We start from the raw sequence: 24,054 nt of genomic DNA on the forward strand, positions 1-24,054 counted from the left end.
AGCATCTGGCTCTCAATCCACAGTGCAATCAGATTTTGGATACCAGATGCATTGTAGATAAATAATCAGGATATGCACATTCCATGTTCTGTTTGGACTTTTATATGATAATGGCTTTGTCTAGTGGCCTATAATAACAAAGAACTATAGAAGCAGAGAAAGATGGAATTGCTTCATGAGCAGAATGGAAAGGGGAGAATAAATACTATTTTATATCCCAGAATCAGAAAGCATAGTAAAATGTTATTTCTACACCTGCAATAACAGGAGGGTCAGTCTTTTGTTTCATTCACTCATGCTTTAACTTATGAAAAGGCTTTTCTGTTCATTTTGTTGTTGTTGTCTCTAGCTTGGGAGCATCTTTGCTTCTTGGGACAACTAGTGTCTAACAACAGTAAGTAGACGTAGCTCTGTGTAGCTGAGTGGAGACAGACTTTCTCCATAGCCTTCTCAAAATGGCTCTCTCCAGCCATGAAACTCCTCAGTTCCTCAGACCTGACTCTCTGAGGAACAGAAATTTGCAATTCTTGGAAATTGGTGGTTGAAAATCCATTGAAGTTGACAATGTGGACATGTTACCCTGGACTACTGCAGACTAAAACGCAAATGTATTTCGTACATTAATTAAATTCTTGGTCTCTAAGGAGGTAACTATACAGGTCAGATACATTTCTGTATTTCACATATAGTGATTTGGTCAGCAGGTGCCTACATGCACACTCCCCGCTTCCTTTTTTTTTCTCTTTTCTTCTTTTGCCTTGCAGCAAATTTGGATTTTTCCATTGCTTTCAGTGTAGGACATCAAATTGATTTTCCCTCCCTCAACTCAATTTAAATTCTCTCTGTTTTTCCAAGCTTCTAATAATTATTTGCATTTCTTTAAAGGAAAGGATTGGATGTTCATTTATGTTGGTCATAGAATTGAATAACACATTCTTAGAAATGAGGAACACGTCTTAAGCATCATATAAGCTAAACTTCCCTAATGGATGCCTTAACATTCCCCATTCAAGTTAATGAGACTTGAACTGAAGTTTTTTTAAAAAATAATACCAGGATCAGTAATGAATTAAGAAAGACTTGCCACTTAGATGTTATGATTTAACATCGTAACATAAATACAAATACAAAGTTGTTTGTTAAACACAGTGAACTGTTTCTTAGCTCAATCAACATTCCTTTATATTTGCTGTCTATTAATACCTATATGTCATATAGGATGTATAATGAGGGTGTGTATACCTGTATGTGGCCCATTTATAAGAAAGCCTACCCGATGGTATATCGGATTGGGTGGGCCCTCTTTGAAATGGGCCACTCTATGTTATAGTATATGATCATATAATGTATATAGCTATAAAAACTGTCAAATATACTAGTAAATGCTTTCCAAACCACAATCTCTGTAAAAAGATTTATGGAAAAAAAAAAAGCCCAAACGTCTTTTTACAAAGTCCAATCAACCAGGACCACAAATGATCAGTTCTTAATATTTCTGTTCTCCTCTAAGGACACTCATAACCTTCCTTTGTGCATTTGTCTGGTTTGTATGAAGAGACTAAACACTTTATAACCTTCAGGTACATTTGAATGTGTTCTATAGTGATCAAAGGCAGCCTTCCAATTCACTCATTCTTCCAACTGTGTTTATTGGTTTACAGATTGCCTTGTTCAGGTCATTTCATTTATTGAATTAACAGTGGAAATATCTGACCTACTCGTTCATTCTTTTCCTATCTGTTTTTCTTCTCCTCTTATTCCCTTTTGGCTAGACTGACATGTACCCCTCCCTCCCTTTCTCGCTTGTATTTGTGGGTGTGTGTAAGTATGATTGTAGGAGTATTTGTGAGTTTGTGTCTGTGACCCTTGTATAGTGTTCTAGCTTGAGATATTGGTCTTGTTATATCTCTATGTCCTTGAACAGGAATGTATTTTTTGTGTGTGTATGTGTGCCCTGAATGTGTGCACAGTTTTGTATTTGTGGATTTATAGATGTGTGTGTTTGTGTGTACATCTAGGTATTTGAAGGATGTGTGCTCTGCACACAAGTGCTCAAATGCCATTCATTGATTGAGCTTTTGTGTAGAGGAGCATTTGGTATGTATTTCCGTGTGTTTGTATGTGTGCTGATGAAAGGTTAATTGATATGTGGATTCCCTTCCCCCACCCAACTCCATATGGAGCGAAGGAGTTCATCAGGTCGAAAGGACACTTTGCTGGCTGTCCTCCTTTCTGAGACATGTGGGAACGTGTACTGCCTGTTCCAGCCAAGAAAGCCGACGTATAGCTATATTCAGGTTCAACCGATCTGTAGGCAAGGCGCCTGAATGGTAATGACAGCTGACTTGGTATTTGTTTTCATATAAGGTGCAAACTGTGGTTCAGGAAAGGGGTAAGCAATATCATAACTAGTCACTTATGAAATCTTATTAGAAGATGCCTTAGCATTTGAAATATGTTTGTTCTTTTGCTTTAAAAAACCATAAACTCCACCTCAGTAAATTTTACTCTTAGTTTTATTAATTATTTGCACTATTTTTTTTATAGTTCCAAGGACATATACCCCTTTTTCCCCAAAGGAAATTACTGTTCCATTCAAAGACAAAAAAAAAAAGATTTGGCTGCACCATAAACTCAAACAGACTTTGTTTTGCTTTATGTACTTAACTTCCTTGGGAGAAGAAGAAGAAAATAAATCCTGGGATCTTTTTTTTTTGCCAGGAATCACAGTTCAATTCTTCATAGAATGTGATAGATAATACCGAATGCTAATTGAAACTGCTGAAACAGTATCTTTTGCTCTGTTCTTTCATCTCCCTTTATACTTGCCGTTCCCAAAGTGTGTTGATCTTTATAGATATTGAAGTCAAGGTGATTTTCCTTTTGCATTACTACAAGAATTAATTTTTGAACTTGATAAAAGTAATCTAATTAATTGAAGGTTCTGGAAGTAGCATTGGTTTTAAAGGAACTATTCTTTGCTTTCAAAATATTCTAGTTTTGTCCTCAAATAAGGAATTTGCAATCTTTTCATGTTATTTATTTGGGTTATAGATGTATATATCTACAAATCTATATTTCAAATAGACTATTCCTAAATCAGTTTAACTCTACATCTTATGGTCTCTCGGTCTCTCTGCCTCAAAAGATATTATGAAATTTTTCTGAGAAAATGTCATGAATGGGAAGTACCTGATTCTGTAGTTGTGATGAATTTTCTCCAGTAGTGATGTCAACGCCACCCCAGTATCATTGTTGACTTAGATTCCTGATCAACATTTCCTTTTTCATGAGCTAATTGTTTTACATTAAGTAATGGAACGCTAACTAAGCAAGGAATTTTCTGGACAATGTAGCCTCAGTACATTTTGTCGCAATAAGTTCTTAAAAAATAACAAAGATGATTCTGTGAAAACGAGAAGGTTGGGGCTCACTAAGAGAATCCCACTTGATCTGAAGCAACTTTCCAACACCATTATCCGCCAGAAGCTAATGAGTGTTGTCCAGATTTAAATAATGTTAGGATCAAATATAATATTAACCTTATTTTTCTCTCTTTACGAAGTAAAATTAGCCTTATGGAGCTTTCAGGCTAGAAAAGACTATGTGGTAGGATGTAATCATCTGTCCGTTCAGTCAACTCTCAGTTATCCAGGGTATAGCAGATAGAAAGCACGTGAGTGTTTACTCCACCAATTTATTTTAGCCATTAGTTTCAACTTTGTATCTCACCAAATCTTAAGCACTGCTACTTGCCACATGGCAAATTAAACCAAAGGAATAATTGTGGGATCACAATGACCAATAGGCAGGGCAGTTTAGGTTCTTGATAGTCTTCTCACTGGGTAATCGATCCCTGAATAATTGAGAGTTGCCTGCACTGTATAATCCCACTGCTCTTTTGGGAACCAGATTTTATCAGGGTTCAGCTTGTGATCACAGTATCTACAGCAGAAGGTGCCAATTTCTTTCTCCCGCCATGGTGCATAAGTGAATATTGTTCTGTAATGTTATGTAATTTTCCTACATAGGGTGAACCAGGGCTTCCGGGGCTTCCTGGACTTCCGGGGATAAAGGTAAATACAATTCCCAGTCTCTGTGTAGCACGACTGTATTTATAAAAATCCCCAAATGGAGGCCAAAAAAGATCTTTATGAGAGAAAAATTGAGGTTTTGCTCATCTTCCAGTTCTTTTTAAAGCTATTCTAAAGTGATAATTGTTTAAAAGGAGATAATCTAAAGCAAAAAACATGGTTCCCTCTGTGAGTGCACACACAAACACGCACACACACACACACAAACCCAGACCTTGACTACTTTCCACCTGTGTTTTCTTTCCCAGCATTCAGTACAGTGCTGTGCACACAGTGAGCGCTTAATAAATGCTATTATTGTTCTTAATATCATTTTTATTTTTGCTACTACTAGCCATGCAATTTGAATAGGAATCAAATAGCCCTTCAGTTGCAATCTCAGGGCTTCCTTGTAGAGGAGATTTTCTCTTCTTTTAGATATAGGCTCACTCCAAAGTTCTCTTGTTGTCCCATTTGCTTTGACCGGAATGATGATGGTATTTACTAAGTGCTCACTAGGTACCAAGTGCTGTACTATCCTGGGGTAGGTAAGAAATGATCCGATTCACCACAGTCGCTGTCCCACACAGGGCTCACAATTCCCAAGAGAGAGGGAAAACAGGTTTAACCACCCGGGAAAGTTAATTGCGAATGTTGCTCCCCTCATTATTCCCCATTTTCAGATAAATCCCTTTCTGGAAATGGTCCTACTTTCATTTTTCCCTCCATGAATACCATTAGGACCCCAAATACAGTTATTAAAAAATACTGCCACAGTGCGTAGTTGCCACCATATAATATGCAAATGTTGTGCCTAACAACAGATGCTACATTGTCTTGTCGCTGTTGTGTATTTCAGGGGAAATTATTCAAAGTTGTTTGGCTACTGAGCAGAATTTGAGGAAAAAGAATGAACTAGTATTTTAAGGTAGTATTATGCAGGTTGCAGGGTTCCTCTGCCCTGGCTGAGGTTATATTTTCAGTCTTTTTTCTCTTTTATTGCTAGTTTTTTTTTCTTTACAATAAAGCCTCTCCGATCCAGGCAAAAAAAAAACACCTAAACTGGGCAATTATTAATCTGTAATCTGGGGAAAGGCCACTATGAATTAGTGATATTTCTAGATTGTTGAAGTTTTTTTTATTTTAAATGCAGTTTTATAACTGTCCCTCTCTGAATCATGCTGGTCAGGAGAACTATCACTTTGTAAGAGGAGGAAAGAGAGCAGGAAGACTAAAAAATCTGGGGAAGTTTGATGATAGTGGGTCCAGACTAGGAGGAGTGAGGGATTCTGATTACTCTTTATTTCCCTCCTTTATTTTCTCTCTCCTTTTCTTCTGCCTTCTCTTCTCTCACTCATCACCCTTCTACCCTCCTCCTTCAACTACCACTTCTTGTTCTCACTCTTTTCTTTTTCATTCCCTTCCTTGTCCTGCTTTTCCCCTCAGGGGAATTTTGAAAACTCCAATCTGAGGCCCAGTTCTGATTTGCCTCTCTCCCCTCTTCTTACCCCAGTTTCTTCTCTCTTTTTGTAACTGCCTTCCTTCTCCCCTTGCCAGCCATTTTCTGAGACTGGTTTCTACTGAACGTACCGTATTTACCAAACCACAGCCACATCATCTCAAACTCTGAATTAGAAGCATCCAATCCACCCAGGTTTTATTGTCCTTCAGCAGGCCCTTTGGTCTCATCTGCATTAGGAGAAAATAATCCTGTGTTTTCTGTAACTCCCAAGCAGTTTTCGATCCACTGAGAGAGGGCTTTCATTTGCAAATTGGTTTTCATCCGGTAAATTTTAAAGGCCAAAACAGACAAATATCGGCAAAAAAATACCTATATTTGCTAAGTGCAGCCAGGACTTGGGGTATTTTTCAAACTTTTAAACTGAAAAAACAGTGTCAGAAGAAACATTTACATTTTCCAGCAAACAGTGTGACATTGAACTGCTTATTGAAATCAGTACAGCGAGAGGGATGAAGTGCCTGATGGTCCTAATGGAGCAGACCTGCTAATGGCAGTCTTTACCTTCCGTAGTGCTTTAGAATTGGTTCTGTATTGGGAAGATAATGAGAAATGTGTTCCTCCTCCTAATCTAAATCTGTGATAACTGCCTTTCTAAATTTGGTTCAAGGCTGTGTATGTGTTAGCATTCAAAATTATTTGGGAATGTGTGGGATATCCATTAAATCGCAAGTAAAATGGTTTTGTTAGATTCAGTGTGATTTATGAACAGTAGCAAAAGACAGACATGATTCTCAATTTTATTTTCTTGGGCCACGTTCAGAATCCTGCTATTTCTCTTCATTATTTGTTAGCGGTTTTACTACTAACAGGAAGGAAACCACTGAAAAGTTTAGATGAGTTCACGTGCATTAGGATTTGATCACTTCCCTAAAGAAAAGTATTTTCCAACTAGTAATTTATTTTACAAAGTGGTGACTAGCACTTCAGATTGCCAAGGAAAATGCATCATTTACACTTACACACTTTTGGATCTATTCTGGGGCATGTCTGTAAATGATTTTAGGAGGTTTCATTTTCCTGAAGTTGGTCGAAAGACAGAAATTTGAAAGAAGTCTGAGTCTGATGCCTAAATTTGGATATTAAAAGCTAAAGCATGTGAATAATGGATTGTAGTGTCTACAGTAGTTGGAAACATTTTAGGGTCAAAATTGTATGTGATGGGTTGTTTTGCTTTTTAATTTATCAATATTATTTAGGTATTCTTTCATTTCTTTTCACTTAAACTTTTTCCAAGGTTTCAGGAGTGGTACTTATAGTCTTCTATCTAGGAAGCTTCCATGGGCTTTCATTTTCCACTGATGCAGAGGCAACAATAATATCACTAAAATGTAACCAGGCCCCAAGTAGACTTGTTCACCAAACTGTACCTTCCCAATATTAGGAAAGTTTAAAGGTTAGAGGTTCAAGACTAATAAGAGAAAGCACAACACAAAACAAGTCATAGAATGAGGAGTCTCTTGCTGCAGGAAGTTGGATGGCAAAAGCTTCAATAGATTCAGGAAGGATCTAGAAAACTTCTTAGAGAAGGGGTTATTTCAGGGAAAAGTTAGGGAACTTTGGGGATGGGATGGGTGACAAGGAAGGCAGTTATCCCACTTCGCCAGTGGTTCATGGAAGTGACTGCTGAAGCAGAATAATGGGACTGAACCAAGCTTGACATGGCTCTTTTGGGCTTCTTTTAAAAAGTGAAATATAATTACAAAGCTAGAACTGTGCTCACTAATCTTTAAGTTCATTCTTTCCTTTGTAGCATGTTCCTCTTCTAGCTTTAGCAATATTATTCCCTAAGAGTCGAGATTAGGCAGAGAGGGTGAGATGTAGGAGATTAGGTTAAGAATAATAATAATAATAGTAATAGTGGTGTTTGTTAAGCACTTACTATATCCCAAGCACTGTACTAAGCTCTGGGGTAGATATCAGTTAATTAGATCAAACATAGTCCCCGTCCCACAGTCTAAGTAGGAGGAAAAACAGATATTGAATCCTTATTTTTGCAGAGGAGGAAACTGGGCACAGAGAAGTAAGATGACTTGGCCTCATGGCCACTGACATGACCTCAGGGAGATGCTTCACTGGCTCAAAAGTGGCCCTAAGGATCCAGCTCACCCAGGCCTGAAGCCCTGCTTCAGAGATGGTGGTAGAATCCCAGTATCACCTAGGACGATTCCTGGGATTGTGACCGCTCCACTCGGATACCCTTTGATGAGGGCCGTGGGAATGAAGACGGCAGTAAGGCCTGTATTCCTTCTGAGGAAGACTCTAGTTCCCTCAGTCATGCCCAGAGCACTAACCCTGAGCTACCAAGAGGCTCCAGCCCTGGGAGTCTCTGAATAAGAGACAGTGGCCAGATGTGCTCCCTTTGACTCACAGTGACCCCAGCTGTGGCCCCTGGAGAGAAGTGGGGCTCGCTTTTTGTAAATGTCAGCTCATTCTTTGGGAATGAGCTCGTCTTCTTTAATCTTTTGCCTGAATCTTTACTCTTCTTTAATCCTTTGCCTGAAGTTTTACTGGGGAGCCAATCCCAGATCATTTCATCACAGTTCCAAGGCACTGGATAGCAAAATCTAGAAAAGTGAAGTGTCCCGGCTAAATTAAGCTAGAGTAGGTATGAATAATTTTAGTAGTAAGTGCTCAGCTTTGGGCTAAGTGGATGTGAGGTGCAAGATAAATAGATTGGACCCAGTCCCTGTCCCACACGGACTCCTGGTCTAAGAAGTTACAGCTCCACAAGGTCATTGTCAGAATCGCCCTGGGTGTCTGTCACTCACCACATGTAAATTTCGGCTTCGGAAACGTTTCCTGTCGCTCCTCATCCCCTTAGTTATCTTTCGGTGCTTCGGAGGGAACACAGATGCCATCGGTTATTTCCAAGTCATTGAGGAAACCTGCCGTGACATACCATGAAAGCTCGGCTTCACCACCTGTTGCCTATGTGAGATGGTTGGAAACTTAATGAGAGTTTGGAGACGGTCCAATATGGCATTCAGGAAATGAGCAAATCACCTAAACGTGGAATAATGACTCATCTGTGTAACATCCCGTGTTACCACTGAGGGCAAACCAGCCCTGGGTATCTTAGCACTTGGATACTTTCTCTATAGGGGAAACAATCTCCTGTTTTTTTCTACACTTCTACTTCCTCCACCAGAGTCCAAAAGCTCCGCAAGCCATGTGGAAGTCATTTGGAATTCTTAGTCGATGCATTCATGGTCCAGAAGCGGATCCCTGACATTTTATTCTCCGGGGACTGCTGATCTGTACTCTGTCTTACCTGAACAGCGGCACACTTGGGGTGCCTGGGGAGAAAAAGGGTTAGATTTGGGTTCTCTTATCGAATAGATATGGCTTATTTTCCTGTTTTCTTGTATTATGCATATCATTATGCATACTAGATTGATTCTCCATTTCCCCCTGCTAGAATATTGATAGACAGGTTCTTTGTTTTCTTTTCAGCCTACCAGAGTTCTAAAGAAATTGACATTGTTTTAGTCACCTTGGGGCTTTTCTTTAAGTTTCACTCTTTTAGTGTTCCTGAGATTTCTGTGCTCATTCGTCCATTCATTCAGTCAGTCATATTTACTGAGCGCTTACTGTGTGCAGAGCACTGTACTAAGCACTTAGTCTTTGGTACAGTGAGGGCACTTGCCTTCTTTTGGAGCAAGAAGATAGGTTGGACTCTCTCCCCCATATTCTTGCCCAAAGAACCATGTGGCATCTCAAGGTTCAGAGAGAGGACTCAGGACCATGGTGTTCCTGACATCAGAAAGTGTCAGTGACAAGAGTAAGCCTGAACAGACTGAAAAGCACTTTTGTGCTTGACAAGAACACAAGTAGTGCAGATGTGACATAAGGCAGCCGACGAAAACTGATTTCTGGTCTGCAAATGGCAAGCTGTACTAAATATGTTCCCCGATATGGGTTTTTCCACATTCGGAAGCCTAACGAAAACCCATTCAAACAATGTTCTGTGAATCCTTGAGGGGGAAGATTTGAGGGAGATCACTTAATCTGTAGCACTTAGCTCTTTAGAGAGTACAGTAGTGTAGGTAGGACATGATCCAATCTTTGCCTACCAGTAAGCACTCAGTAAATACGATTAAATGAATGATCCCTCCTCTCAAAGAGCTTCCACTCCAGGGGAATGAAACAGCTCTCGATCTGGAGGGCAGACAAAAAAGAGAGTTATAATAATGATTAATAATTACGATATTTGTGAAGCACTTGTTCTGTGTTAAGCACTGTTCTAAGCGCTGGGGTAGTTAATCAGGCTGGATGCAGTCCCTGTCCCCCATGGTCCTCACAGTCTAAGTAGGGGGGAGAACAGCTATTGAATCCCCACTTTACAGATGAAGAAACTGAGCCACTGAGAAGTAACTTACCCAGAGTCACAAAGCAGGCAAGTGACGGGGCTGAAATTAGAACCAGGCCCTTGCTCTTTCCATTATGCCTCACTGCTTCGTTTAAAGAAGAAAGACAATTTGTTTAGGGGGATTTTGATTTTTTTTTTTTTACCCAAAGATTTGGTTTTCAAGATTTGGCTAGGGCCGGGGGGACTCCGGATTTGAATGGGCTCCAGCAGCCAGGGAACATAAGTCACAAAGAACTTTGTGTGCTGTGATGAGAGATGAGTGAATTGTGGCAGTGAGTAATCTCAATAGGGCTGGCCTGTTTGATTCTGAGATCACCATTGTGCAAGCTCAGCCAATTGAAAATTGGCTTTTACAGGTGCCTGAAGCAACAGTTTTGGCATTCTTAGTGTGCGCTAGGTGTGAGCTATGTCCGTAAGGTATCAGAAACCTTATCTTACGAAGCCCTAAAGCTGAGACAGTTTTCATGGAAAGTCCACCACATCACACCAGAAAGTCCAAACAGGGCAAAAAATGAAAAGAACAAAGAAAGTAAAACAGGATGTAAAATGAATTCCTGAAAAGAAAAACTGATTGTTAAAAGTTATGTTGTGATGGGTAGCATTGGGTTACTGTTACTTGTGATTCGTTTCCTGTGTTGTTTGGAGGCAACCAAAACAGTTAAGTCCGTTGGAAGTCTGCCCTAGGAAGCTCTTGCAATCAGAAATTTAGATTTTTTTTTTTCTTACCAGTCACAAAGAAGACCTCAAATCAGTAAACTGAAAAGGGCTTTCAGGATGTAATCCCTCCCAGAAAGAAAGCATCAGACAGTGTCTCTGGTTTATAGACAGACTCATGTTGCTGCCAGCTAATTTTTTAACATAGCCACAGAAATGTTTTAATTTACAGGTCAAACTTGATCCTTGAATGGGGGGAGGAAAAAAGGTTTTGGGGCACACCGCCTTCTCGTTATTTTTTTCTCTCAATCATTCGATAAATCAGTCGCTCCCCAATACCGGCTGCCTGGAGGCTCTTATTACAACAAATGTTTTTAGTGTAATCCTCAAAAGCAGGTATCATGCTGACTCGAATTCTAATTAGCCTTTAAGAAAGAAGTATACTGTGTGGCTAATGCATGCAGTGTCATGACACATTAATCAGAATTATTGCTGATGCTTTTAGCACCCTGGCAAATCAGCACGCATATTTTTAAAGCCCCGCCAGACCATTTTTTTGGGAAAATGAAAATTAGACTTGCTTGGGGAACAATAAATATCACAGAAAACATGCCCTGCTTATAAGCTAGTCCATCAAGGTTCAGTAGATGGGTTAAAAATGTAATATATTTGCTGTTTAAATTTTTAATGGATTCGTAAAAACAAAACAAAGGGGCTTAAATAGGAAAAAACAGAGGTCTCCCTAACTGGAAGGAATTACTCAATTAGAACTCTGTTTAACTGTTTAAGTCCCATTTGCAGAGGTTTTCATTCAGTCAGTCGTATTTATTGAGTGTTCACTGTGTGCAAAGCACTGTACAAAGCGCTTGGTGGTCAGCTCTGGGGCTTGGACACCCAAATGTCTGTGGAGTCAGTACTTAGCATTATGCCCGCTAAACCTAGTAAGGCTATTGGAGAAGCTCTCTCCTTCACCTCATCTCTGGAGTCTGACCGCTCTTAAATGAAGCAGCGTGGCTCAGTGGCAAGAGCCCGGGCTTGGGAGTCAGAGGTCATGGGTTTGAATCCTGGCTCTGCCACTTGTCAGCTGTGTGACTGTGGGCAAGTCACATAACTTCTCTGTGCCTCGGTTACCTCATCTGTAAAATGGGGATTAACTGTGAGCCTCACGTGGGACAACCTGACTACCCTGTATCTACCCCAGCGCTTAGGCTGCACATAGTAAGTGCTTAACAAATACCAGCATTATTATTATTATTATTATTGTTCTTTTAGCAAAAGGTGGCATCTCCTCTCTCCCCACCCCCCTCCAAAAATAATAGGGTGCCCTTCTGAGTTGATTTCACAGTTGCTTTCTGCTTTGCAGAGTTGCAGTTACCAATAATGTGGCAAAATAGAATAACATCCATAGATTTATCTAGGAGTCAGCTAGTAATAAAGAAGCAGCATGACTTAGTGGAAAGAGCACAGACTTGGGAGTCAGAGGACATGGGTTCTAATCGCGGCTCCGCCAATTTGTCAGCTGGGTAACCTTGGGGCAAGTCACTTAACTTCTCTGCGCCGCAGTTACCTCATCTGTGAAATGGAGATTAAGACTGTGAGCCCCAGGTGGGACAATCTGAGTAACTGTGTCTACCCCAGCACTTAGAAAAGTGCTTGACACATAGTAAACGCTTAACAAATGCCATAATAATAATAATAGTCCTTGACCACCTTTGTGGATGGATAGTGCAAATTTGGCTACCTATCTGTAATTTTTGGGTGGGAAGCGGACTTAAGGTGTCCCCTTTGAGTTTCCAAAGAGTGAAACAGAGATGCCTGTTATGTGTTAATATTGTGGATATTTGTTAATCACTAATTATATGTCAAGCACTGTATTGAGAATCGTGTACCAGGGATTACAAGGGATACAGAGTCCAAGTAGGAGGGAGAAGAGGTCCTGAATCCCCATTTTATGATGAGGAAACTGAGGCACAGAGATATTAAGCGGCTCGCCCGAGGTCTCACGCAGACAAGGAGCGGGGGCGGGATTAGAACCCAGGTCTTTGACTCCCGGCCCGTGTTTTCTTCATTAGGTCACCCTGCTTTCTTACATTTCTCATTTTCTCAGACACACAGTGGGCCATCCTGGCTTAACCAGTGGACACTCAGGGAAGAAGGAGCTGTCGGCTGCCACCCCAGGAAGCTGTTCAGCTCTGGACACAGCGTGTGTACCGCAGGACAGATCAAAGGGACATTCCTGGAAGACATCTTTCTTCTAGGATTTCTTCCCTCCCTCTTCCTTCCTTCCTCCTCACCTAGATTTTTCTCCTGCAAGGAATGAACTGGTGATAGTAGTAATAGTAGTCATTCATTCATTCATTCATTCATTCAATCATATTTATTGAGCACTAACTGTGTGCAGAGCACTCTACTAAGTGCTTGGAGAGTACAGTACAACATAAACAGACATGTTCCCTGCCCACAACGAGCTTATGGCCTAGAGTGGGGGAGACAGACATCTCTGTGCCTCAGTTACCTCATCTGTAAAATGGGGATCAAGACTGTGAGCCTCACGTGGGACAACCTGATCTACCCCAGCGCTTAGCACAGTGCTCTGCACATGTACGCGCTTAACAAATACCAACCTTATTATTAATATAAATAATAAAAAACAGATATGTACCTAAGTGCTGTGGGGCTGGGAGGGAGGATGAACTAAGGGAGCAAGTCAGAGCGACGCAGAAGGGAGTGGGAGAAGAGGAAAGGGGGGGCTTAGTCAGGGAAGGCCTCTTGGAGGCCTCAATAAAGCTTTGAAGGTGGGGAGAGTCTGTCGGATTTAAGAAGGGAGGGAATTCCAGGCCATGGGTGAGAGCTTGGTGGCGAGTTAGATGACACTAATAACAGTAGTAGTCATGGTCTTGTCTCATGCCGTCGAGTCGTTTCCGACCCATAGCGACACCACGGACACACCTCTCCCAGATCGCCCCACTCTCCGTCTTCAAATCCTTCTGGTAGTGGGATCCATAGAGTTTTCTTGGTAAAATCCGGAAGTGGTTTACCATTGCCACCTTCCCTGCCGTAAACTCGAGTCTCCGCCCTCGACTCTCTCCCGTGCCGCTGCTGCCCTGCATAGTTGAGTTTTGACTTGGAGCAGATTGCCTTCCACTCGCTAGCCACTGCCCGAGCTAGGAATGGAAATGCCTCTGCTTAACTCTCCATTCCATAGCCAAGACTGGTAGACTACCGGAAACTCTCCAGGTACGACCCTGAGAGGGGGATTATTAGTGGAAAAATGTACTAAATGCTTACTAAACGCAGAATACTGTACTCAACACTGGGAGAGAATACGCAGGTGGGAATTAATAATGTTAATAATAATAATGTTGGTATTTGTTAAGCGCTTACTATGTGCCCAGCACTGTTCTAAGCGCTGGGGTAGACACAGGGGAATCAGGTTAGACACAGCCTCTGTCCTTTGGGGGCCTCAAAATCTAAGAGTATAAGTGGTGAGTAGGAATTATAGACAGACACGTCAGCTATGATGAAACACTGAACATTTTGTTGCCCAATTGTACTTTCCGAGCGCGTGGTACAGTCCTCTGCACACGGGAAGCGCTCAATAAATACGTTCGAATGAATGAATGAATTTAAACAACCCAGAATAAGAAAATCAGCAGGGAGCTGTGGTTACAGGAGCAGGATTCAGGTTCCTCAGAGCTCCGAGTTTAAGGTACACCCAAAGCCACCGGCATTCCCAGGGTTTTGTGGAGACCTCCTGCTGCAGGTGTGCATGAAGTAATAGAATGCACTTTCTCCTGCTAAACCATTCCTTCTCCAAGTGTATATCTTGACCTGCTGGTGTGCTTAGTGCCAATCTGTGAAGAAAAAAAAAAAGCCAAAGCTCCAAATGTGTGTTAAGGATGTGGTGAGAATAGGATCATCTCAATCGAAGTATGTACTTCAGTCTTGACATGTCTATTAGTCACTTTGGCATATGGCTTGGCAGAAAAGAAAATGGCACCGGTCCAAAAGCAGCTGAGCGATTCTGTGAAGTGAAAAAAAAAAGTGTAAATCATTGCCTTTCAAATACAGAGGTGACAGTTCTGAAAATGTTGTTATTCACTGTGTGTGGCTGAAAAAAACTGACCCCAGGCAGCCAGGGTATTTTTGAGAACTGTTCAGCTCTGGATGATATTGTTTCCTTCACCCCAAAAGATGACCAGTGGTAGGGCCTGCCTAGAAGCAGTGTTGCCTAATGGGATAGAGCTTTGGCCTGTGAGTCAGAAGAACCTGGATTCTAATCCCGGCTCCACCACTTGTCTGCTGTGTGACCTTAGGCAAGTCGCTTCGCTTCTCTGGACCTCAGTTACCTCATCTGTTCATTCATTCAATAGTATTTATTGAGCGCTTACTATGTGCAGAGCACTGTACTAAGCGCTTGAAATCTACAAATCGGTAACAGATAGAGACAGTCCCTGCCCTTTGGATGGATTTACACTCTAATCGGGGGAGAGCAAAATGAGGATTAAGACTGTGAGCCATGTAGGACAGGGACTGTATCCACCTGATTTGCTTGTATCTACCCGGCGCTTAGTACAGTGCCTGGAGCATAGTAAGCGCTTAACAAATACCACAATTATTATTATTATTAGAGCTCAAAGTGTTGAAACTCCAAGTCGGACCGTCCCTTTCATCTTGTTTTGGTCAGACCAATGTTTTAAATGATCAGAAACCCAGAGACCTTTATTCCCCTGTTCCAGAGTGTTAGCACCATGCCAACTTTTCTACAAATTTGATGAGAGGTCCAAATAATCAATACGGTTATGGATTGGAACGAAATGGACCCCAGTTTGACATCACAACTCCTTGGGAGGGGTCTCCTGCTAGCAGTCCACACACTGAACAACAATACATCAAGATCATGGTCTTCTTGCTCACAGGCGAGAACACTGAGTAGAATGAAAATAGAAATCTTGATTGATTCTATATATTGCTTCTCCCTCATCTATGTGATCCATCAACCTGTCCTGAAAGGAAACTAGATTGGTCAAGGGCAATTGATTCTTCTCAATGCCTGCTGGTTGCTTCCCAGAATTTTATGTTCCTGTAGGAGCTTGATTGATTATTTGTTCTAATACCGACCCAACTATTGAGGGAAATTACTTGTCTGTGATGACTAGATTACTGCTCTTTTCAATATTCTTTAAACTGTCTTTCTCTAGTTTAGGTAGACTTTGCAATTTTTCTTTGCAAGTGGGAATTCCTCTGTAGTCTTCCCTTCCTGCCATCAGAGGAAACAAAGGTTCATCTCCTCTTTTTTGCAAACATAATTGAAGCATTTTGAGGGGTACTTTTTATAGTTTTTATAGCGCAACTCCCTCATCTTTATTTTTTCTTTATTGCCTTATAACTACTGTGCTTTTTTATGCCCACTACCCCAGCCCATTTTCAGCTTTTATGGCTTTCTTTATTTACCCCTCAAGTTTCTGAATCTGCATACATCCAACTTGGTATCTGATAGCATTCATATTTGTCCCGACTCTGTCCCAGGACGCCATTGCTTGTGATTCTATCTTGCCACTGGATGTTAAGATCGTATGTTGGTGGCCTCGATGAATTGCTCCAGAAGTTGAATATCGACCAGGTCCTTCAGTTATGAAGAAAATCTGACATACTTAATGCAGAACTCTGCACACAGAAAGCATGCAATAAATACCATTGATTGATTGATTGATTGACAGTGTGGCCTAGTGAATAGAGCATGGGCCCGGGAGTCAGAAGGACCTGGGTTCTAATCCCAGCTCTGCCACTTGTCTGCTCTGTGATGTTGGGCACGTCACTTCACTTTTATGTGCCTCTCTTAGCTCATGTATAAAATGGGGATTAAGACTGTGAGCCCTCTGTGGGATAGGGACTGTGTCCAACCTGATTAATTTGTATCTATCCCAACACTTAGTATAGTGCCTGGCACGTAATAAGTGCTTAACAAATGCCATTATTATTATTATTATTATCACTACCATTACCCTAGATTCCTTCAGTCTGATCTGAATCTTGACCTCGAACTGGCACCCCGCTCTGTCTTTACAAGAAGAGAGAAAACTGAATCAGGAAGGCTAGGGCAAGTCTTCCTAATTCACTTTTCTCTTTTCTTGTCTATTCTGGCATCATTGGAAAATTTGGTAATAAGATTCTGTGACATTATTCAATTCTGTATGAATGATGCGTATCCTTGGTTGCGTGTAAGTTTCGTGAGTGCAAATGGGAATGTGACTTTGGTTGTCAACTGGTGAACCCTGGTGCTTTACTCATTTTGAGAATGGATCATAACCATCTGCACATTGCTCTGTGGGGAGTCCTAGTTCATGATCCTAAGTGTGTAGGAACTCCTGAATGAAGGTTCTAAGGACTTTTGATGATACTTTCAGACCGTTGAGGTGAGAGCACTTTCTAGAGGATTAGAATCACATTATCACAGCAGCATCCGTGATCCTTGTATTTGTTAAGCGCTTACTATGTGCAGAGCACTGTTCTAAGTGCTGGGGTAAGATACAGGGTAATCATGTTGTCCCACGTGAGGCTCACAGTTAATCCCCATTTTCCAGATGAGGTATCTGAGGCACAGAGAAGTTAAGTGACTTGCCCACAGTCACACAGCTGACCAAGTGGCAGAGCTGGGATTCTGACTCCCAAGCCCGGGCTCTTTTCCACTGAACCACGCTGCTTGAAGCAGGGTGTGTTGAACGAGGGCGTTACCTCATTGATGATGGGAAGAGAATCTGGCAGAACCCTCCAGGCGGTCTTCCCACTAAAATGGTAAGATCCTCGAGAGCAGGGATCGGATCTAACAACTCTGTTAAATCTCCCAAGTGCTTAGTACGGTGTTCTGCACATAGTAAGCACTCAGATACCATTGATTGATTGAGGCATATCATGGTGGAGTAATCTTTCATACCATACTGAGTATATTCTGTGTGGCCTAGTGAGAACCAACATCGCCTAGTGGAAAGAGCATGGGCGAGGTAGTCTGAGGACCTGGGTTCTAATCCTGACACTGCACTTGTCTGTGCAGCAACGTTGGCAAGTCACTTAACTTCTGTGTTCCCTCAGTTCCTCATCTGCAAAACAGGGATTCAATCACTATCTCTTCTCCTTCCAACTTTGACTGTGAGCTCCAAGGGGGACTGATTATCTTGTATCTACCCAGCACTTAGTACAGTGCTTGGTACATAGTAAGGGCTTAACGAATACAAGTATTATTATTATTATTCAGAATCCTACTAGAGGCTTGGAGAATTACAATATAAAGACTGCAAACATGGGCTTAGCCTTGAGGAGCTTATATTCTTATAGGGAAGGCAGGTAGATGCATGACCTACAAACAGTAGAAGCAAGAGAAAATAATGTTAGGTTCTTGATAAACTTTTCAAAGCAGCCAAACTTTTCTGTAGTTTCCGGAGCCGTGCCGTTAAATGAAAGATCTACAGAAATGTGTAGATAAGGGATTGCTATTTCTCCCCAAAATTCTTCCAGTTCTAATGTGCATCACTCATGTTTGCCACGCACCGCTGTGCTCTGTGAGTGATTTGGGAATGTGTAGCGGGTGTTGTTCTTCCATAGTTAGTCCAAGAATGCCTTCTGGCTAGAATCTTAAGAAAATTGAAGAGCAGTGAGGCACCACAGTAGCTGTTTCCTTTCCCTTTCGAGGACAGTGAAATCGCTCATCAGCTACTTTCCTCTTCTTCTTGGGAACTGTCATCTTCTGTCCTCTCTACTCCACCTTCTTCATTTCTACCCTGGAAACAACTTCTTTCTTCCTGAAAAGTGAACCGTTCTTCACCATTTGTACTTAGCAATTCATGTGTAGGTTTGCCTCTGACCACGAACTTATTAAAATAGCAAGAGCTCCACCTGAAGGGATTTTTTTTCCAGTTGGTTGCTTTCTTAATTCTGTTAAATTCTACTGTAAGAGCACTAACTGCATCTCTGAGAAAGTTAGAAAACACGGATTGCAGGGCAAGTCTGATCTCTTTCATCACCACAGCAACCCTTTCCATCTGACTTCTACGTCATGGGGTTTTGAGTGGCTAGGCTCACAGTTCATTTTCTGTACATTCAAACCGGTGGTAATTTGAAAGTTCCCACCTTGATCCTTTCCAAATGAGCTTTACTGTTGGTTTGAAGCACCATGTATTAGGTATTAGACAGTCTAACGATTCAATATCAAGTTTATCTGAATAACACCTGCACATTGGATGAGAAGGAGAGAGGATGAACTCACCAGAGATCATGGGTATCGTTGACACTATTTTTATCTATTACCTTATTGAATGTCTTCAGTCATTCAATCATTGATATTTATTGAGCGGCTTATTGTGGTGCAGAGCACTGTACTAGGACCTTTGAAAAGTACAATTCAATATAGTTGGTAGAAGAGATTCCTTTCTACAGGAAACTTACATGGGGAGATGGACATTAAATAAAATTACAAGTAGGGGAAACAGTAAAGTATAAGGATATGTACATAAGTACTTTGGGAGTTGGGGGTAAGCATCGAAGTGCTTAAAGGGTACCTGTGTTATCCTCTTTTGAATCAGATTTCACAACTTCAACTTTCATTCTCATAATGTTAAAATTTTAGCTTTAAAAAAACATAAAGCAGAGACTATTCAGGACTCATCTAAGTCTTCCAATATGAATTTTTACAATTCACACTCCTGTGAGGCCCTTTGCTAAGCTGAGTTTGTATTCCTGTCGGATAGTTTTATCGGTTTGATGTTTATTAGAATTTGCTTTCCTAGGCTCAAATAGGTGTTCCTGTTTGCCAGAACTAAGAACTTCAATTACTCAGTATCCTCTCACTGAAGGGTTGCTCAACCCCTGAGAACTTCCTTTGTGTGCGCTCCCAGACAGCACTGTGCCGGGTTCATCTCAGAATGTCACTCAGTAAAGGAGAGAAGCCAATTTTGGCATTCTACTTCCTCATTGTCTTCTGTGTCACGATTTCCTCTTCCCCATCTCACCGCATTGCAGGGGCACTCACTAATAGTAGCTTATTAAGATCAGTTTGTTGGTTTTTCATCACACTATTTGTTTTCATCCCTTTCACACATCATTGGAAGCACTAATCTGGATGGATTCCCAATTGACTTTACTACCTGGAGGCTGAGGATGATAATACAAAGCAGAAACACAAATGTGATCTAGTTCTGGGAAAGAGGTGGAGGGATAGGGAAGGAGCAGAGGAATCTCATCTTTAGGTAGGGATTGTCTCTATCTGTTGCCGAATTGTACTTTCCAAGCGCTTAGTACAGTGCTCTGCACACAGTAAGTGCTCATAAATATGATTGAATGAATGAAATGAATGTTCTCTGACTCTCCAAAAGAGGAAAGAGAGGGGAAAGCTAGAGATTGTTTTAGCAAAAGCATAAGAAATGGTCACCGAAGCCAGAGATTGTTTCAGCAAAAGCATAAGAAAATGGTCACCGTGACCACTTCTTCTTAAGATTTCTCTCTTCTTTGCTGTTGAAAATCAGGATTTGTCTCTTTTGTCTCCACTTAAAAAAAGAGCTTTAAGTTTGATTCTCATAGTAAATCCATCATTCCCTGTTGTGCTTCTCCTCACCCCTTCCCTCACACATACCCAACCCATCTGCATCTTCCCTCCTAGACTCAAGAAACAGTTTCCATATGCTACTCTGAGTTTTAAAGAATGTACATCTCCAAGGCAGTTATTGCTGAATGCTTCAACTCTGCAAGAGCCTCCAGACCCTTCTGAGCAATGGCCAAGTTCTGAGTGGGAGAGATTTTCCAGCACAGCCCTGCTCAGGCAGCTATGCTGGTGGCTTCAGATCACTGTTCATTCTTACACAGTCCCTTCAAACATCATCCTGAAGGTTTCAATCCATCGGTACCTTCCTCAGCAGGGGATACCCCTAAAGTTGCTCCCCCCACCCTGTCTTTACCTGACTCAGGGCCAATTCAGAGCAGCCCCCTCTGGCCTCCATAGCCAATCTTACCTGGCTCGTGCCTAGTTTTCTGAGCTGTTTTAAACCATTTTGCATTTTTCAGTTTAAAACATCCTTCCCCGGGCATCTAATGGGGTCCTAAGGAAGTCAGTGGAGTCCATTACAGAGGGGTAACCAAGATTTTCCTAAATATATAATAGGAATCCATACTTCTAGTAGTTGTAGGTAATAATAGTATTTATTTAGCATATACTATGTGAGAAGCGCTGTACTAAGCACTGGGAAAGAAATATATGGATGAGACATAAGCATGGTCCCTGACTTTAAGGGGCTTATAATCTAGGAATGAAGTGGGACAGGGACTTCTGGCAACAGACAGGTAAGAAAGGCAAACCAACTTACAGAAGGCAGAGATGATGACAGACATGAAAGGAGCAGAAGGATTTTCGGCCCGACGTAATCCAGTCGAACAGTCACAGCTTCGGCCCCACTTGTGACCCTCTCCCCGTTCTAATACCCTGAAAGTCTGCTGTTGCTACCCAGGTCCTTCCCAGGGAAGCAGGGAATAATGGGAACCCCATTGTCCTTTGGAGGAGCAGCATCTTTCCCACAGAGCTGGGGCGCTGGAAAAAAGGTGTAAAGAGAACGGTGAAACGGTTCACATCAGTGCCAATGGTCCGTCCTTCCCTGGGAAGCTCTCTGAGGGCTTCTGGGTGGTGTGGAGTACCGTCTCAACCTCCTCCTAGAAGAGGAAGTATGGAAGGCATCAGTGGCAGAAATGACCTAAAGTTAGGTCACTTCAAGAGTCAGTAAAGTTTTAGGCCTCACTCTGTCCTCCCATTGCCACCCCATGAATGTCGTGCAAAATTTAGGAGTCTTTGGTAGCGTCAAAAGACTTGGGGACTGGACACCAAGAGCTTCACCAGACTTTCCTTGAATCATCACTCAAAAACTGCAATATTCCTCACTGGATATTTTAGGTAGAGTGCCTGGCAGGAAGTCAGAGCACTAGATAGGAAGTCAGAGTGCTGTTTGGGACGTCACAGCACTGAACTGGAAACCTAGTCCTACACATAGTTTCACCACTGTCTTATTGGATGATCATAGGTAAAGTATTAAACACACCAGTCTCAGTTTTGCTATTTCCCTTACCTGTTTCACAAGAATACTTTGAGTTGAGTTGTTTAAATTCTAAAAGAAAAGGTGAAAAAATCCATAAATTGTATTGGCTCATAAAAATTAAATTCAGCAATGCTTCCTTTGGCCAAACTTAAGGTTGAAATACCCAGGCCTGAATGAAAGGTTGTCTTTGCATTGGATTCATATGTAGGTCTAGTTATCAATAACTGTTTCTTCCTCACCCTGGTCCTGATATCACTAATTGACGGCCATACCTGCTACAGACCCTGGGGCAAAGCCGGGGTCAGTGGCACTGGAAATATTGGTACTATCAAATGCTTCCTGATTTCTCACAAATAACTAAATTAGCAACTCTGTGTTTTCGATATTCCCCTTCTCTAAATGGGAATTCACCTCTTTAGTTAGTGTCTGGTTGGAGAGATTTCAATCTTTTATTTGTCTTCTGCGGCCTTGTGTGATTTCCTCTAACATGATCACTAACTGCAAGAAAGTAGCCTGTGTTTGTCACCCTTGCTAGTCTCCCTTCTCTCTGATATTCTTTTAAGGTCCACCCGCTTGCTCTGCACTGTCAGTGGGGCTAATCATTTGCAGAACTGATCTCCATTTGGAGAGGTGCATGGTTTTAACTTGCATCATTTTTATGCCAGTGACCTAATTATATTAATGAAGCTCATTGTTCCCTAGAAGCTTTGGGGGCAGGGGAGGTTCTACTTGTAAATAAGCACGAATGTGCATCACATATCTCGTGATTAGGAAATAATTGTTTAAAATTCTTATGCTCTATATGGAGTCTTTATTTGGAGCATTTCCAAAATGTTAGATTTGTAATTTTTAGCCGTTAATTAGGAGACCCAACTGAAGTGCCCTACAGAATCTCTTTCTGAATACAGGAAGGTGAAAAGAATAGAGAATTAGAAATGCTTAATGGAGGCATCTATCCATTTTCCTTTGGTAAATAGGACCGGTACAAAACAAGCTCTAACCAGACCTTGGAATTAAACCTTTTAAGATTTGCAGAGATGTGAAATTCCAAGGAGACGATTGGAGTTCATGATAAATTCCTTAAACGGAGTTAAGCAGCTGTTTCAGATAAAACATCTTCAAAGTATGGAGTGGGAACTGTGAAAACCCAGCTGCTACTGTTCTTCTCTGTAGTTGTAAGATCCAGGGTGGATTTGGCTCTTCTGTCTGAGTCATTTGCAAATACAGCCTCAGATCCTTCCCTCTAGACACCATTCCCACACTCTTAGCCCCAAAATGATTTGGTGATGGTAATGATATTGAAGATGCAAGTGATGTTATCTTAAAATACTTTGCAATCTGAATGTGAAATTCCCCTCTCAAGCACCAAATAAAAAATGCAACTACCCCAAATTCTCTCCCCTATCCATTTCAGCTTCAGTGGATTTTGAGAGGGGGTCATGGAAAAAGGCACGGGATAACTGAAAAGAGGATTTTTCATTTTGGCCACCTTTTCTCCTAAACTGAGAACTTTTGCTCCAAGAGTTGTGCTGATTTATTTTGTGTGTCAGTTGCTAAATTTTAGCCAAAAGGCACTGGGTGATGGAGAAGGAAACCAGGAAACCCTTGGCAAATGACTAATAATGTGATGTGCTCATCTCTTTAAAGGGGGAACCAGGGTTCATCGGTCCTCAGGGAGAACCTGGGTTGCCAGGGTTACCAGGAATGAAGGTAAAGTAGAGTCTTCTTTTCTTTTCCATCCCTAAGTTATCTTCATGGAAGCATGGATTATTACACAGCCAACATAGACAACAGTGTGGTGTAGTTTTACCATCCCAGAAAATACACCCTTTTCAGGGAGAAGACAGGGCTACCCCCTGAATTCACTTGCAAATATATATAGACAGGAGAATGAGCCACTATTAGGGCGATGGTCGTCAGGGGAGCGTAGTAAAGTGAGCCACTGTCCATGGATTTGACCCCCTTTTTGTGGCAGAAGTCCACAACTATCATGAGAAAGAGGTAAAAGTTATTTGTGTTATATTAAAGAAAGAACATTTGTGACCCTTGAAACCTTGTTAAATCCAATCTGTGCTTCAGCTGGTGTATTATCAAACTTAATGCTGGAGTAAAAAGAAAACTGAATTTCACCTGAGTAATTTGCTTTCTGGTGTTAAGTTACTCAGCTTTGTGATGTAGTGTCATCAGCATACTGTACCAGTGAATATCCATGCAGATAATCAATGGTATCAATTAATGGTATGGATCAATGGTACTTATTGAGTGCCTACTATGTGCAGAGCACTATACTAAGTGCTTGGGAGAGTACAATACAACAGAAAAGTGAAGAGAGTGTATACAAATAAACCGAGGTTTAGAATGAGCTGC

The 24,054-nt window shown here is 41.4% G+C and overlaps 1 protein-coding gene across 1 annotated transcript in view; it reads left to right on the forward strand.

The window, feature by feature from the left end:
- COL25A1 (collagen type XXV alpha 1 chain) overlaps window positions 1-24,054 on the forward strand; it is a 550,081-nt gene that overhangs the window by 467,921 nt on the left and 58,106 nt on the right. The window contains 2 exon segments of the mRNA XM_039913724.1: window positions 4,032-4,076; window positions 23,335-23,397. Of these exon segments, the coding sequence (XP_039769658.1) occupies window positions 4,032-4,076; window positions 23,335-23,397 (108 nt within the window).

This window comes from Ornithorhynchus anatinus, chromosome 12 (genome assembly GCF_004115215.2).
Source record: "Ornithorhynchus anatinus isolate Pmale09 chromosome 12, mOrnAna1.pri.v4, whole genome shotgun sequence".
Lineage (NCBI taxonomy): Eukaryota > Metazoa > Chordata > Mammalia > Monotremata > Ornithorhynchidae > Ornithorhynchus > Ornithorhynchus anatinus.